At 44.9% G+C, this 14,254-nt stretch overlaps 1 protein-coding gene across 2 annotated transcripts in view; it reads right to left on the bottom strand.

The window, feature by feature from the left end:
- Positions 1-2,961: 2,961 nt before the first annotated feature.
- Positions 2,962-14,254, bottom strand: part of LOC143923640 (sulfotransferase 1C1-like) — a 61,104-nt gene continuing 49,811 nt past the window's right edge. For both annotated transcript variants that reach the window (XM_077447448.1, XM_077447449.1), the window contains 3 exons: positions 8,538-8,632; positions 8,279-8,459; positions 2,962-6,107 (listed from right to left, as the gene is read on the bottom strand). In XM_077447448.1, the coding sequence (XP_077303574.1) occupies positions 5,995-6,107; positions 8,279-8,459; positions 8,538-8,632 (389 nt within the window). In that variant the 3' untranslated portion in view covers positions 2,962-5,994. The remainder of the gene's footprint in view (positions 6,108-8,278; positions 8,460-8,537; positions 8,633-14,254) is intronic.

Genomic DNA, 14,254 nt, shown 5'->3' with positions numbered 1-14,254 from the left:
CCCTCACCCCTGCTTTACACTTCAATGTATTCAGATCGCCGAAAACGGCGATTCTGAATACCGTATATTTTTTTTAAAACCGCCGCCATTGGCAGCCGAGTAAACGGGAAGTGACGTCATGACGTCGCTTCCGTGTTAACTATGAGGAGACTGGAACGAAGCCGATTATGGCTTTGTTCCAGTTCCACCCCAGCAGCCGGAGGCGTTGGATTGCGAATCGACGCTCCCGATCGAGCGGGAGCACCGGTAACAGCGGCGGGAGGGGGGGACGTCCCCTCCCGCTCCTCCGGCATAACAGCCTTTTAGACGCTTCGGTTGTTATGGCTGGATAGCCAATCGCCCGCTGGAAAAAACGGTACCGGGATGATGCCTGCAGGTGCGGGCATCATCCTGGTATATCCCCTGGAAGCCGAGTACGCACATCTGCGTACGCTCGGCGGGAAGGGGTTAAAGGGGTTGCAATTTTTCATGTTGTGTGATATTTGCAGTACTGTTTATCCAAATCTATATTTTCAGTAGAAAAAAAATACACTGAAAATAATTTTACACAATATGATTCCCACGTTTTGTCATTTAAAAAAAAAATTTTGTAAAATCTAAAAGATGAAGTTGCATGTAACTAATGCCGCATACACACAGCCGGTTTTCCCATCGAAATAAACTCCAAAGGTTTTTCCAACGGAGTTCGGACAGAGTTCCGCTGAAACTGTCGTGCGTACACACGATCACACCAAAGTCTGACTGTCTAGAACGCAGTGACGTACAACACATATGACGGGACTAGAAAAAGTAAGTTCAATAGCCAGTAGCCAATAGCTGCCCATGTGTCGTTTTTTGGTCCGTCGGAAAAGCAGACAGACAAACGGTTTTCCCGATAGGAATTGGTTCCGTCGGAAAGATTTAAACCATGTTCTATTTCTAGGTCCGTCAGAATTTTCGTTAAAAAAAAAGTCCGATGAGGCCCACACACGACCGGAATATCCGATGAAAAGTTTCCATCGGACTTTTTTCTGCCGGAAAGTCCGACCGTGTGTACACGGCATAATAGATATGAAACATGTGAAGCCTCAAAATTTGCGCATTTGTCCCTGAAATAGTGAAAAAAGATGGTACGCTTTAAAAACCTTTACAACACGCAGATCACTTTATCAGAACGAAAGAAAGAAAAGAGAGTGAGAAGAAGGGCTTTTTTTCAGTGGGAACGCAGTTCCGGCACCTCCAGCACTAAATGTATGTAAGGCCGCGTACACACGCGCGGACTGTTCGCCCAACTTTGTCCGCTGAACAGTGTTTGGGCGGACAGTCCGCTCGTGTGTGGGCTTTCAGCGGACAGTTTCAGCGGACAGTTTGACGGACAAGGTTTTTCGGAAATTCCGTAAAACTGTCCGCTGAAACCTTGTTTCAGCGAACAGTCCGCTCGTGTGTAGGCTTGTTCGTCAAACAAAGTTGCGCGCATGCTCAGAAAGGATTTTCACGCCGAAAGCTATAATGCAGTGTATAGGACGTCGTATTTTTCGTCCCGTCGTACGTGCCGTTCACGTCATCGCGCACGGTTTCAGCAAACTGTTCGTCCGTCGTGTGTGGCCATGTCCGTCCATGCTAAGTTTGAGCGGACTGTTTGCCGAAACTGTTGGACGAACAGTCCGCGCGTGTGTACGCGGCCTAAGGGGTGTGATGGAGGGTCTATTGATGCTGGCTGCTGGGGAAATCTATTATCACTGGTGATCAGTTTTTGTGTGAGGGTCTATTGTTGCTAGTGGGGGATATATTGTTGCTGGGGAGGGGGTCTTATGTTGCTGTTAGGAATCTACAATTGAGGGAGCGGTCTATTGTTGCTGTATGCTGATGGGTCTATTGATGCTGGCTGCTGGGAGATCTATTACTGCTGGAAGGGGGGGGGGGTCTGTCTAATGTTGCTGGGGTGGATCTTTTGTTGTTGGGGGTAGTATTTTGTTTTGGGTGGTCCATCGTTGGTGTGTGTGTGTCTATTGCTGCTAGGGGTGTCTATTGTTGTGTGAGGGATCTATTGTTTCTGTGGTAAGGTCTGTTGTTGCTGGGGGGGAACAATTGTTGCTAGGGAAGTTTATTGATGTGCTAGCGATCTATTGTTGCTACGGTGGGATCCTATTGTTGCTGAGGAGACCTGTTTTTGCTGGGATGGGGTCCATTGTTGCTGGGATGGGGTCCATTGTTGCTGGGATGGGGTCCATTGTTGCTGGGATGGGGTCCATTGTTGCTGGGATGGGGTCCATTGTTGCTGGGGTGTGGGTCCATTATTGCTGGAGAGAGTCTATTGTTATGTGAAGGGTCTATTGTTGCTGGGATGGGGTCCATTGTTACTTGGGTGGGGGTCCATTGTTGTGTGGAGGACCTATAGTTGCTGGGATGGGGTCCATTGTTGTTGGGGGGGGAGTCTATTGTTATGTGAAGGACCTATTGTTGCTGGAATGGGGTCCATTGTTGTTGGGGGGAGTCTATTGTTTGGTGAAGGACCTATTGTTGCTGGGATGGGGTCCATTGTTGTTGGGGGGAGTCTATTGTTGTGTGAAGGACCTATTGTTGCTGGGATGGGGTCCGTTGTTGTTGGGGGGAGTCTATTGTTGTGTGAAGGACCTATTGTTGCTGGGATGGGGTCCATTGTTGTTGGGGGGAAACGCCGCTATTGCTGCGTATTGCTGACGGCTTTAGCCCTTTCTCGGCCAATAGCGGGGGGTAAAAGCTCCCCGATAGCGGTCAAAATGTGCCGCAAATCCGGCGGTAAAAACGCCGCTAAAAATAGCGGCGTTTTACCGCCGACGCTATGGGCGGTGTGGTGTGAAAGGGGTCTTAAGGGTAGTTGAGCCTTCACAGTGTAAGCCCCTGTGTTGCTATTTGGTGCTTTCCTGGGACCTTCTTACTTCAGCAATTATTGTCACTTCACCCAGTTATTCCATTGAAGAAAGAGGAGTATCCATAGTGCAGTATGTTGTAAAATCACGATTTATTAGATTAAAGGTTGTACTCACATTTATCAGAGTTTTAGCATGCAATAATAATACAGCCGAGTTTCACTGCTCTGGACGAGAGAGGAGACGTACTATGGCCACTCCCTACACGTTTCGTCATAAAGACGTCATCTACAAAAAATGTGCCTGTCTTGATTACTTGATTTGCACTTCTATTCAGTAGTTCTGAATAAAATATTTTGAAGTTTGAAAGTCAACCGTGAATGATGGAATTATTGCTCTCACTCTACTGTGCACAGTAATAAGTAATATGAGTGGCCCAATCTTAATTTTTAGAGGTATGTGCACCCTTTGCACATTTGTGTTTGTATGTGCACATACGTGGGCGCTTAAAATTTTTTTTGAGGTGTTACTTTTTAAACTTTATTTTAAATATATATATATATATATATATATTAGAGCTGCCACGACGCGTCGACGTAATCGACTACGTCGACTAAGAAAATACGTCGACCTGCGTTCTGGGTGTCGATGCGTCACAGTGGTGGCAGTGCCTAATATCTAGCGCTGCCCTCCGTGCCGCCGTCCCCCTCTCTTCTCCCCCGCTGTCCCCCTCTCTTCTCCCCCTCCGTGCCGCTGTCTCTAGGGGTGCAACGGATCGTCACCGATCCGTGATCCGAGCGCACATGCCGCGATCCGCGGAGCGCTCCGCGGTCTCGGCCTTAGGAGAGGCCGCGGCTTCGGCCTAGCTCCGAAGCGGCGGCCATCTTTCTACACCCAGGCGTTTACAATGTGATCGCTCCGACGGAGCGATCACTTGTAAACAAACCGGCACCATGACATGACGCCGATTTCTCTCTGTACTGATCTGTGCAGTGGAGGGGAGAGGTCAGATGGAAGCAGCCATCCCTCCATATCCAGTCAATACTCTGCCAGCCCGATACTCTGCCAGCCTCTGCAATGCAATACTCTGCAAAACAATACTCTGCACTGCAATACTCTGCACTGCAATACTCTGCACTGCAATACTCTGCACTGCAATACTCTGCACTGCAATACTCTGCACTGCAATACTCTGCACTGCAATACTCTGCACTGCAATACTCTGCACTGCAATACTCTGCACTGCAATACTCTGCACTGCAATACTCTGCACTGCAGCTGCAAAACAATACTCTGCGCTGCAAAAAAATACTCTGCTCTGCAAAAAAATACAATACTCTGCCCGCCAATACAATACAATACTCTGCCCGACAATACAATACAATACTCTGCCCGCCAATACTCTGCCAGCCAATACAGTACAATACTCTGCCCGCCAATACTCTTCCAGCCAATACATTACAATACTCTGCCCACCAATACTCTGCCAGCCAATACAATACTCTGCCCGCCAATACTCTGCCAGCCAATACAATACAATACTCTGCCCGCCAATACTCTGCCCGCCAATACAATACAATACTCTGCCCGCCAATACTCTGCCCGCCAATACAATACAATACTCTGCCCGCCAATACAATACAATACTCTGCAATGCAATGCAATACTCTGCAATGCAATGCAATGCAATACTCTGCAATGCAATACAATACTCTGCCCGCCAATACTCTGCCAGCCAATACAGTACAATACTCTGCCTGCCAATACTCTGCCAGCCAATACAATACTCTGCCCGCCAATACTCTGCCAGCCAATACAATACAATACTCTGCCCGCCAATACTCTGCCAGCCAATACAATACAATACTCTGCCCGCCAATTCTCTGCCCGCCAATACAATACAATACTCTGCCCACCAATACTCTGCCAGCCAATACAATACAATACTCTGCCCGCCAATACTCTGCCCGCCAATACAATACAATACTCTGCCCGCCAATACAATACAATACTCTGCAATGCAATGCAATATTCTGCAATGCAATGCAATGCAATACTCTGCAATGCAATACAATACTCTGCAATGCAATACAATACTCTGCAATGAAATACAATACTCTGCAATACAATACAATACTCTGCAATACAATACTCTCAGGGTTATCCAAAGAATTAATTAGCTTATCAAAAAAAACCCCCACTAGATTCATTAAAAACTAAAACTAAAAATAATAATCGGATAGTCGTTGACTAATCGAAAAAATAATCGATAGATTAGTCGACAGACAAATTAATCGTTAGTTGCAGCTCTAATATATATATATATATTTTTATTTTATTTTATTTTTTTATGTAAATTTATTGCTATCATAAGGGTGCTTACGAGCCCCCATATGTGACAGCATAGTGGAGGTCAGCCTTTCTCAACCTTTTCAACACAGAGAAACCCTTGAAGTAACTTCTCAGGGAGCCCTTGCTAAAAATTACTATATCAATAAGTCATGATACATTAGTGTGATGGTCAGTGGGAAGAATGTTCCTTATGCTGCGTACACACGATCGGAAATTCCGCCAGCAAAAGTTCGATGAGAGCTTTTGTTTGGAAAATGCGACCGTGTGTATGCTCCATCGGACTTTTGCTGGCGGAATTCCAGCCAGCAAAAAAGTGAGAGTATGTCCTCAATTTTTCGGTTGGAAAAAGTTTGGATGGGAAATTCCGATTGTCTGTGGCAATTCCGACATTCAAAATTCCTACGCATGCTCGGAAACAATTTGACGCATGCTTGGAAGCATTGAACTTAATTTTCTCAGCTTGTCGTAGTGTTGTACGTCAACGCGTTCTTGACGGTCGAAAGTTCAGAGAACTTTTGTGTGACCCGTGTGTATGCAAGCCAAGCTTGAGCCGAATTCCATCGGAAAAACCATCCAAGATTTTACCGACGGAAAATCCGCTCGCATTACACTTGTGGCCATTGGGAAGAATTTCTCCCTTACAGACAGCTAAAAACAAATGGTGTCAATGGGACCTTATCTGAGAGGCATAAAAACCCAGAGCAACCTCCTGGAGGAACTCTCGGATTCCATGGAACTCTGGTTGAGAAACTCTGGTGTAGGTGTGTGTCTATGAGTATAAAAATATCTGTTGTTTGATTTTAATACGTTTATTTCACAGTTCAAAACGGAATCTCAGTCCACTGCATGCCATCCTTTCTTCATATACTTCATCGAATAAGATGTTCTGTGACACCAGGAAATGGTTTTTCCAGTCTCCAACCTTACCTGTGAGAAGAACAAAAGAGGGCTTATATAATAATATAGGGTGAGTAGCAATGATGGGCCATAAGCCATGGTGAGCATCTTCATTTAGCTTATATGAAGTTCAAATAATTATTGATGCTTGTTGAGTGGTTGCTCCTGGTCAGAGGTTAGGATTGCTTCCCTTCATGGCGCAGTGCAGAATTCTCAACACCCTACTAGCAAAGAAAGATAGCCTTGTACAAGCTCAGAGTTGCCCAAGTCAGAGCTTACACAGGGCTGAGTTCTGTCCCCATCTTCATGTGACAGGGCTGGGCCCATCACCTGTCATGTGAGAGGAAGAGTAATGTATCACATGCTTTTATATACTTTTTAAGAAGCAGGTAATTTTGATATAATTTATCATCGTTTTATTAGTTGAAGTGTAACCTGCAGGACTGAGCTCTCCCAGTGTAATCTGCAGGACTGAGCTCCCCCAGTGTAATCTGCAGGACTGAGCTCCCCCAGTGTAATCTGCAGGACTGAGCTCCCCCAGTGTAATCTGCAGGACTGAGCTCCCCCAGTGTAATCTGCAGGACTGAGCTCCCCCAGTGTAATCTGCAGGACTGAGCTCCCCCAGTGTAATCTGCAGGACCGAGCTCCCCCAGTGTAATCTGCAGGACCGAGCTCCCCCAGTGTAATCTGCAGGACTGAGCTCCCCCAGTGTAATCTGCAGGACCGAGCTCCCCCAGTGTAATCTGCAAGACCGAGCTCTCCCAGTGTAATCTGCAGGACGGAGCTCTCCCAGTGTAATCTGCAAGACTGAGCTCCCCCAGTGTAATCTGCAGGATTGTGCTCTCCCAGTGTAACCTGCAGGACTGAGCTCTCCCAGTGTAACCTGCAGGATTGTGCTCTCCCAGTGTAACCTGCAGGACGGAGCTCTCCAAGTGTAATCTGCAGGACGGAGCTCTCCCAGTGTAACCTGCAGGACGGAGCTCTCCCAGTGTAATCTGCAGAACGGAGCTCTCCCAGTGTAACCTGCAGGACGGAGCTCTCCCAGTGTAACCTGCAGGACGGAGCTCTCCCAGTGTAATCTGCAGAACGGAGCTCTCCCAGTGTAACCTGCAGGACTGAGCTCTCCCAGTGTAACCTGCAGGACTGAGCTCTCCCAGTGTAACCTGCAGGACTGAGCTCCCCCAGTGTAACCTGCAGGATTGAGCTCTCCCAGTGTAATCTGCAGGATTTAGCTCTCCCAGTGTAGCATGCAGGACTGAGCTCTCCCAGTGTAATCTGCAGGATTTAGCTCTCCCCCAGTATAACCTGCAGGACTGAGCTTTCCCAGTGACTTCTGTAGAACTGAGCTTTCCCAATGACTTCTGCAGGACTGAGCTCTGCCACTGTAATCTGCAGGATTGAGCTCTCTCAGTGTAACCTGCAGGACTGAGCTTTCCCAGTATAATTTTTGGACTGGACCCAGTTTGACATCTCTGTGCTGCACAGTGCAGGACATGGTTGGGCAATTGCAGAGGCTCCTGTTCTAGCTGTGCCCCTAACAACACGTCTCCCATAGGGGGATGGCCTTTCAGCCTCTGTTCAGAAAATGTATTTCATGGTTGTAAAGCAGAACTCCAGATAAAGCTAAGATATAAAACAAACAGCCTAATAAAAGCCACCCCAGGGACTTCCCCTGCAGTACTAAATGTCCTCACTCTCATTGCCAGTATAATTTATCCCACTTCCTCTGAGCCCAGGTTATCCAGGATCTTTTCCAGTCTGTGACTGGACCGTGAAAAGAAAATCAGCACAGTGATAAACTCATCTTCTGTCATTCTGCTTTTTCCTACTATCTGCATGCTCTCTGGCAGCACATGGACCGATTGGCTCCTATTGTTCTGCTTGCATTTAAAAAATAAGTTTACTGGGCGGCATAAATGTGCGTATTTTATATCTACCTAGAGTTAAACTATAAGATGTATTCTGTGCTCCCAAGAATCTAATTTGTCATTTTGTCATAATGTTTATGGTACATGTCACAAATTTGCCATTGTAACCTATGTTTTATCGTTTTGCATTTGCAAAGACAATGTTTTTGACACAATTCCAACACAAAATATGGCCTATCTTTTTTTGATTCTTTCCATCTTTTGGTGACCACTTTTTCTGACACACCCAAGTGCCCTTGCATTAAGCAGACCACCAGGAAATAAGTCAGGTACCTTTCCTCATGAACGGTGAAATGGACTGGTCCATCAATGACTTGGGGAGGATGCTGAAATTCACCATAGGGTTCTTCTTCATTGACTCAAATGAAGTGTGTTGCAGAATCTTCTGTAGAACTTCTTCAGAAAGATCCTTCTCCAAGAAGGTCATGACCTTACGGATCTCCCTTTCTGGATCCTGCCCCAAAATAACATGTTAAAAAAGTCTGAGACCAGAGCTAGATATGAACATCCCACTTGGACATATCTGACTCACCTCTATCATGTCTTCATAGAAGATGTAGAGGATCTGATGTCTGTCTTTGGCTTTCCACCATCCGATGACGTGGTCAAACCAACTTCCCCAGGACACTAAGAGCAGGGAGAACATGGTCACAACATTATGAAATACATTCCTTTCCACCATATTTTGGACCTGTAGGGTCCTGTATAATAAATAACATGGTGTATAAAGTTGTAGCAACCTCTGGGGGAATCTAGGATGGAAACGGACCTGGGGGTCCTAGTAGATGATGGGCTCAGCAATAGCATGCAATGCCAAGCTGATGCTAAGAAAGCAAACAGAATATTGGCATCAAAAAGGCATTAACTCCAGAGATAAAACGATAATTCCCCCGCTCTACAGGACTCTGGTCCGGCCGCACCTGGAGTATGCTGTCCAGTTCTGGGCACCAGTCCTCAGGAAATGGAGTGAGTACAAAGGAGGGCACCCTGGTTGAAAGGCTGGGTTAGAGGACTTGCTTAAAGTTCAAGTAAATTACGTAATGAACATTCTTTGCCCACAACTGTGGAATGTACCTCTTATTTTGGGAGTATGTATCTGTTATCTGTATTAATTAATTGTTTCAACTGTTGCAATTTCTATCCTATTCTATTCCTATCTGTACCGTGCTATATTGCGCTCACCTGCTTTTGCCACATTATTATAACTACATGTTTTAATACAGTTAATCAGTAGGTCTACATTGAACTTGGACTGATTCTGTACACGTACATATGCTGGCCTCAATGTATGACCAAAGCCTGGTACACACTACTATTTTTTATTTTTCATTCAACCCAGCAGGCTGAACGAAAAAGAACTTGACAGCTCAGCCACTTTACTAACTATGCAATGTTAGTACAGAGATCTTCTCTGTCTTGTTGTTGTGCCCCCCCCCCCCCCCCACCAAAACAAGCCATTGGCTGAGACTCTTATTGACAGGCCTTTCTCGGTCATGCCCCTTCGACAGAGGCCAGCCGAATGGACTGGCTACAGTACATATGGGCCGAATTCTTCCTGACATTTGGCCCGTGTGTACTAGGCTTTAGGGTCTGTCAATTTAAAGTTTAGCAGACCACAGACTCAGGTTCTACCTAAAGTAAAACTATAGGCAAAACTTTTTTTCTTCATTTGGGATAGAGCAAGGGACAATCACAACCCCTATCAGATTTTTCTTTCACCATTTGTGTCCCATTGCAGAGATTTCCCTTCACTTCCTGTCCCCTAGCCAAGCAGGAAGTGAGAGGAAACCCTTGCATAATAAGGTAATCCCTTAGGGACCCTGGGTCACCAGAACTAGTGTCCCCATTGGAAGATTTCCCCTATATTACTTTTCTGGGGACAACCCAAAATTTGGGATTTTCTTTTAAGATAATATTAAATATGCCAAATAGAGAGGGTGAATCTCCTTAACGGGGGGCGCAGACAGCAATAAAATCTGACAAGCATTCTAATCCATCTGCAGTCTATCCAAAACTAAAAACAAAAAGTTTTACCTTTAGTTATATTTGAACAAGTCCAAATCATTTCCAGGTCATGGTGTAATAAGTTTTTGCATGCTTAGCAGAGCATTGGTTCAGGTTATACTAATGTATCTCAGGGCATCATATACACATACACCATGCATCATGTCAAACATCACAAGAATTCCAGTGCTCTCCTGTAGATAGGAACATCTACCGATAGACCCAGCCCTCGGGTTCCAGATCCCATGTGGTTCTCCTCCATTCCCCAATCAATCACAGTCAGAGGAGAAAGTATCCCGCTTCAGAGTGGTCAATGGTTTAATGTTGATGCGAGTATAAAGAAATCTCCTTACCTGCGCTCCAACACTATGAATAAGCCTATTACGATTGCAATGTTGGAGGAGTTCAGATGGCCTACTGTATATTGGAACCATTAATAAACAAAGATTGTGAGTTTTTTTGTTTTTTTTATTACTCCGGGGGTGGGGGGTTTGTCTACTTTCTTCATTGATTGTTATTGATATTCTATGGCAGACTTTCTCTAACTTTTACCCAGCAGGAACCCTTGAAAAAAATTTCAGGTCTCGGAGAACCCCTGCTTAACCACTTACCCACTGGGCACTTCCTAACCAGACCAATTTTCAGCTTTCGGTGCTCTTACATTTTGAATGACAATTACTCAGTCATGCAACACTGTACCTATATGAAATTTTTGTCCTTTTGTTCAGACAAATAGAGCTTTCTTTTGGTGGTATTTAACCACTTAAAGTGGTGTTGCCACCAAAAAATTAAAAGTGCTTAAAATTCTTAAAAAAAAAAAAAAAAAAATAATTGGCAAAAAAAAAATTTTTTACTCACCTCTAAATACCGGTTGCTAGGGGGTCCCTCGTAATCTGCCTTCCTCATTGCCCAGGCTGGTGACATCACTTCCCCTCGCGCCGCACATTCACCTGGGACCTGTCATGTGTCCCAGGTAACTGTACGGCGTATCACGGCGGAGCGGGGAGCGAGTTGGGGGCTTCATTCCCCCGCATCGCTGGACCCTGGGGCAGGTAAGTGTCCGATTATTAAAAGCCAGCAGCTGCAGTATTTGTAGCTGCTGACTTTTAATTTTTTTTTTTTTAGGGGGTACCCCACTTTAAGGACCAGGCCTTTTTTTTCAGATTTGGTGTTTACATGTTTAAAACTGTTTTGTTTTTTGCTAGAAAATTACTTAGAACCCCCAAAACATTTTATATTGTTTTTTTTTCTAACACCCTAGAGAATAAAATGGCGGTCATTGAAATACTTTTTTTCACACCGTATTTGCGCAGCGGTCTTACAAGCGCACTTTTTTTGGAAAAAATTCACTTTTTTGAATAAAAAAATTAGACAACAGTAAAATTAGCCCAATTTTTATATTGTGAAATATAATGGTATGCCGAGTAAATTGATACCCAACATGTCACGCTTCAAAATTGCGCCCGCTCGTGGAATGGGGTCAAACTTTTAGCCTCATAAATCTCCATAAGCGACATTTTAAAAATTCTACAGGTTGCATTTTTTGCGTTTCAGAGGAGATCTAGGGCTAAAATTGTTGCTCTCGTTCTACCGATCGCAGCAATACCTCACATGTGTGGTTTGACTACTGTTTTCATATGCGGGCGCTACTCACGTATGCGCTCGCTTCTGTGCGCAAGCTCGTCGTGACGGGGTGTTTTTTAAAACCTTTTTTTTTTCTTATTTATTTTAATTGATTTTATTTATTTTTACACTGTTTTAAAAAAAAAATGGATCACTTTTATTCCTATTACAAGAAATGTAAACATCCCTTGTAATAGAAAAAAGCATGACAGGTCCTCTTAAATATGAGATCTGGGGTCAAAAAGTCCTCAGATCTCATATTTGGACTAAAATGCAAAAAAAAAAAAAATGACATTTAAAAAAAATATACCTTTAAGAGGTATGGGCGGAAGTGACGTTTTGACATCGCTTCCGCCCTCCTATGGTATAGAGACGAGTGGGGGCCATCTTAGCCTCACTTGTCTCCATACCCAGCTAGGAAAAGGACCCGATCGCCTCCGCCGCTACCAACGGCTCCGGTAAGTTGCGGAAGGTGTGGGAGGGTGGCGGGAGGGGAGTGGCACCTCTCCCACCGCCGATAGCGGTGATCTCGCGGCGAATCCGCCGCGGAGACCTCCGTTATCGTACAGACAACCGGCGCCTGAAGAGATGGATATCTCGGTTGTGGCAGCAGCTGCTGCCGTTACTGAGATATCCCTCTTCAAAAATAGGACGTACATCGGTGTGCGCTGGTCGGTAAGTGGTTAATTACTGCTGTCTTTTTTTTTTTTTTGCGCTACAAAAGAAACAGACCGAAAATTCTGTAAAAAAATACATTTTTCTTTGTTTCTGTTATAAACGTTTGCAAATTAGTAATTTTTCTTCATATATTTTGGCCAAAATTTATACCGCTAGATATCTTTGGTAAAAATAACCCAAATTGGTGGATATTATTTGGTCTTTGTGAAAGTTATAGAGTCCACAAGCTATGGTGCCAATATCTGAAAATTGATCACACCTGAAGCACTGACGGCCTATCTCATTACTTGAGATCCTAACAAGCCAGGAAAGTACAAATACCCCCCAAATGACCCCTTTTGGAAAGTAGACATTCCAAGGTATTTAGTAAGAGTCATTTTTCACAAAATTGTTATATTAGCAGGTTATTTCTCACACACAGCATATGCATAGCACAAATTACACCCCAAAACACATTCTACTATTCCTCCTGAGTATGGCAATACCACATGTGTGAGACATTTACATAGTGTGGCCACATACAGAAGCCCAACATGCAGGGAGCGCCATCAGGCATTCTTGGAGCATAAATTACACATATAATTACACATATGACTGAGTATGACTGAGTATGAATGGGTATGGCTAATTATGGATGGGGATGGATGAGTATTGCTGAGGATGGATGGATGGCTGAGCATGGATGGATGAGTATGCTGAGCATGGATGGGTATGCTGAGTATGGATGGGTGAGCATGGATGGATGGATGAGTATGCTGAGTATGGATGGGTGAGCATGGATGGATGAGTATGCTGAGTATGGATGGGTGAGTATGGATGGATGGATGAGTATGCTGAGTATGGATGGGTGAGTATGGATGGATGGATGAGTATGGATGGATGGATGAGTATGCTGAGTATGGATGGGTGAGTATGGATGGGTGAGTATGGATGGGTGGGTGAGTATGGATGAATGGATGAGTATGCTGAGTATGGATGGGTGAGTATGGATGGATGGATGAGTATGGTTGGATGGATGAGTATGCTGAGTATGGATGGGTGAGCATGGATGGATGGCTGAGTATGCTGAGTATGGATGGCTGAGTATGGATGGGTGAGTATGCTGAGCATGGATGGCTGAGTATGGATGGGTGAGCATGGATGGATGGATGAGTATGCTGAGTATGGATGGGTGAGTATGGATGGGTAAGTATGGATGGATGGATGAGTATGCTGAGTTTGGATGGGTGAGCATGGATGGATGGATGAGTATGGATGGATGGCTGAGTATGCTGAGTATGGATGGCTGAGTATGGATGGCTGAGTATGGATGGGTGAGCATGGATGGATGGCTGAGTATGCTGAGTATGGATGGGTGAGCATGGTTGGATGGATGAGTATGCTGAGTATGGATGGATGGATGAATATGCTGAGCATGAATGGGTGAGCATGGATGGGTGAGCATGGTTGGATGGATGAGTATGCTGAGTATGGATGGGTGAGCATGGATGGATGAGTATGCTGAGTATGGATGGGTGAGTATGGATGGATGGATGAGTATGCTGAGTATGGATGGGTACGGATGACTTGAATGCGCACTGAGCAGTGCTGTGGGCGCTACACATCCATCCCACAGCGCTGCTGCCACCAATCTCTCCCCTCTCCCCTCACACTGTACCAATAGGTACGGGAAGGGGAGAGAGGAACCGGACGTGATGCTGGTTTGTTTACTAGTGGTTGTTAAGGAATCCAATGTACATAATGATAATCAGAAAATGTCTATTTGCTTATGTATATACATGTTCCTTACTTATTATGTAATATACAGATTGACTTTCTGTTCGGAGCCAAGATGGCGTCTACCCCCCACATCCCACGCGTTAGAGGAATGCATTCGAGATAAGGGAACCAGCTTCAACCAAACTTCAAGCATCAAGTTTCTTCATTTCTCTTGTATTGTAACCA

Source organism: Lithobates pipiens, unplaced genomic scaffold (assembly GCF_037356315.1).
Source record: "Lithobates pipiens isolate NorthernLeopardFrog02 unplaced genomic scaffold, aLitPip1_a1.2 Scaffold_22, whole genome shotgun sequence".
NCBI classification, from domain to species: domain Eukaryota; kingdom Metazoa; phylum Chordata; class Amphibia; order Anura; family Ranidae; genus Lithobates; species Lithobates pipiens.
The sequence above is the reverse complement of the archived record's forward strand: the minus strand, read 5'-3'. Positions and strand labels throughout refer to the sequence as shown.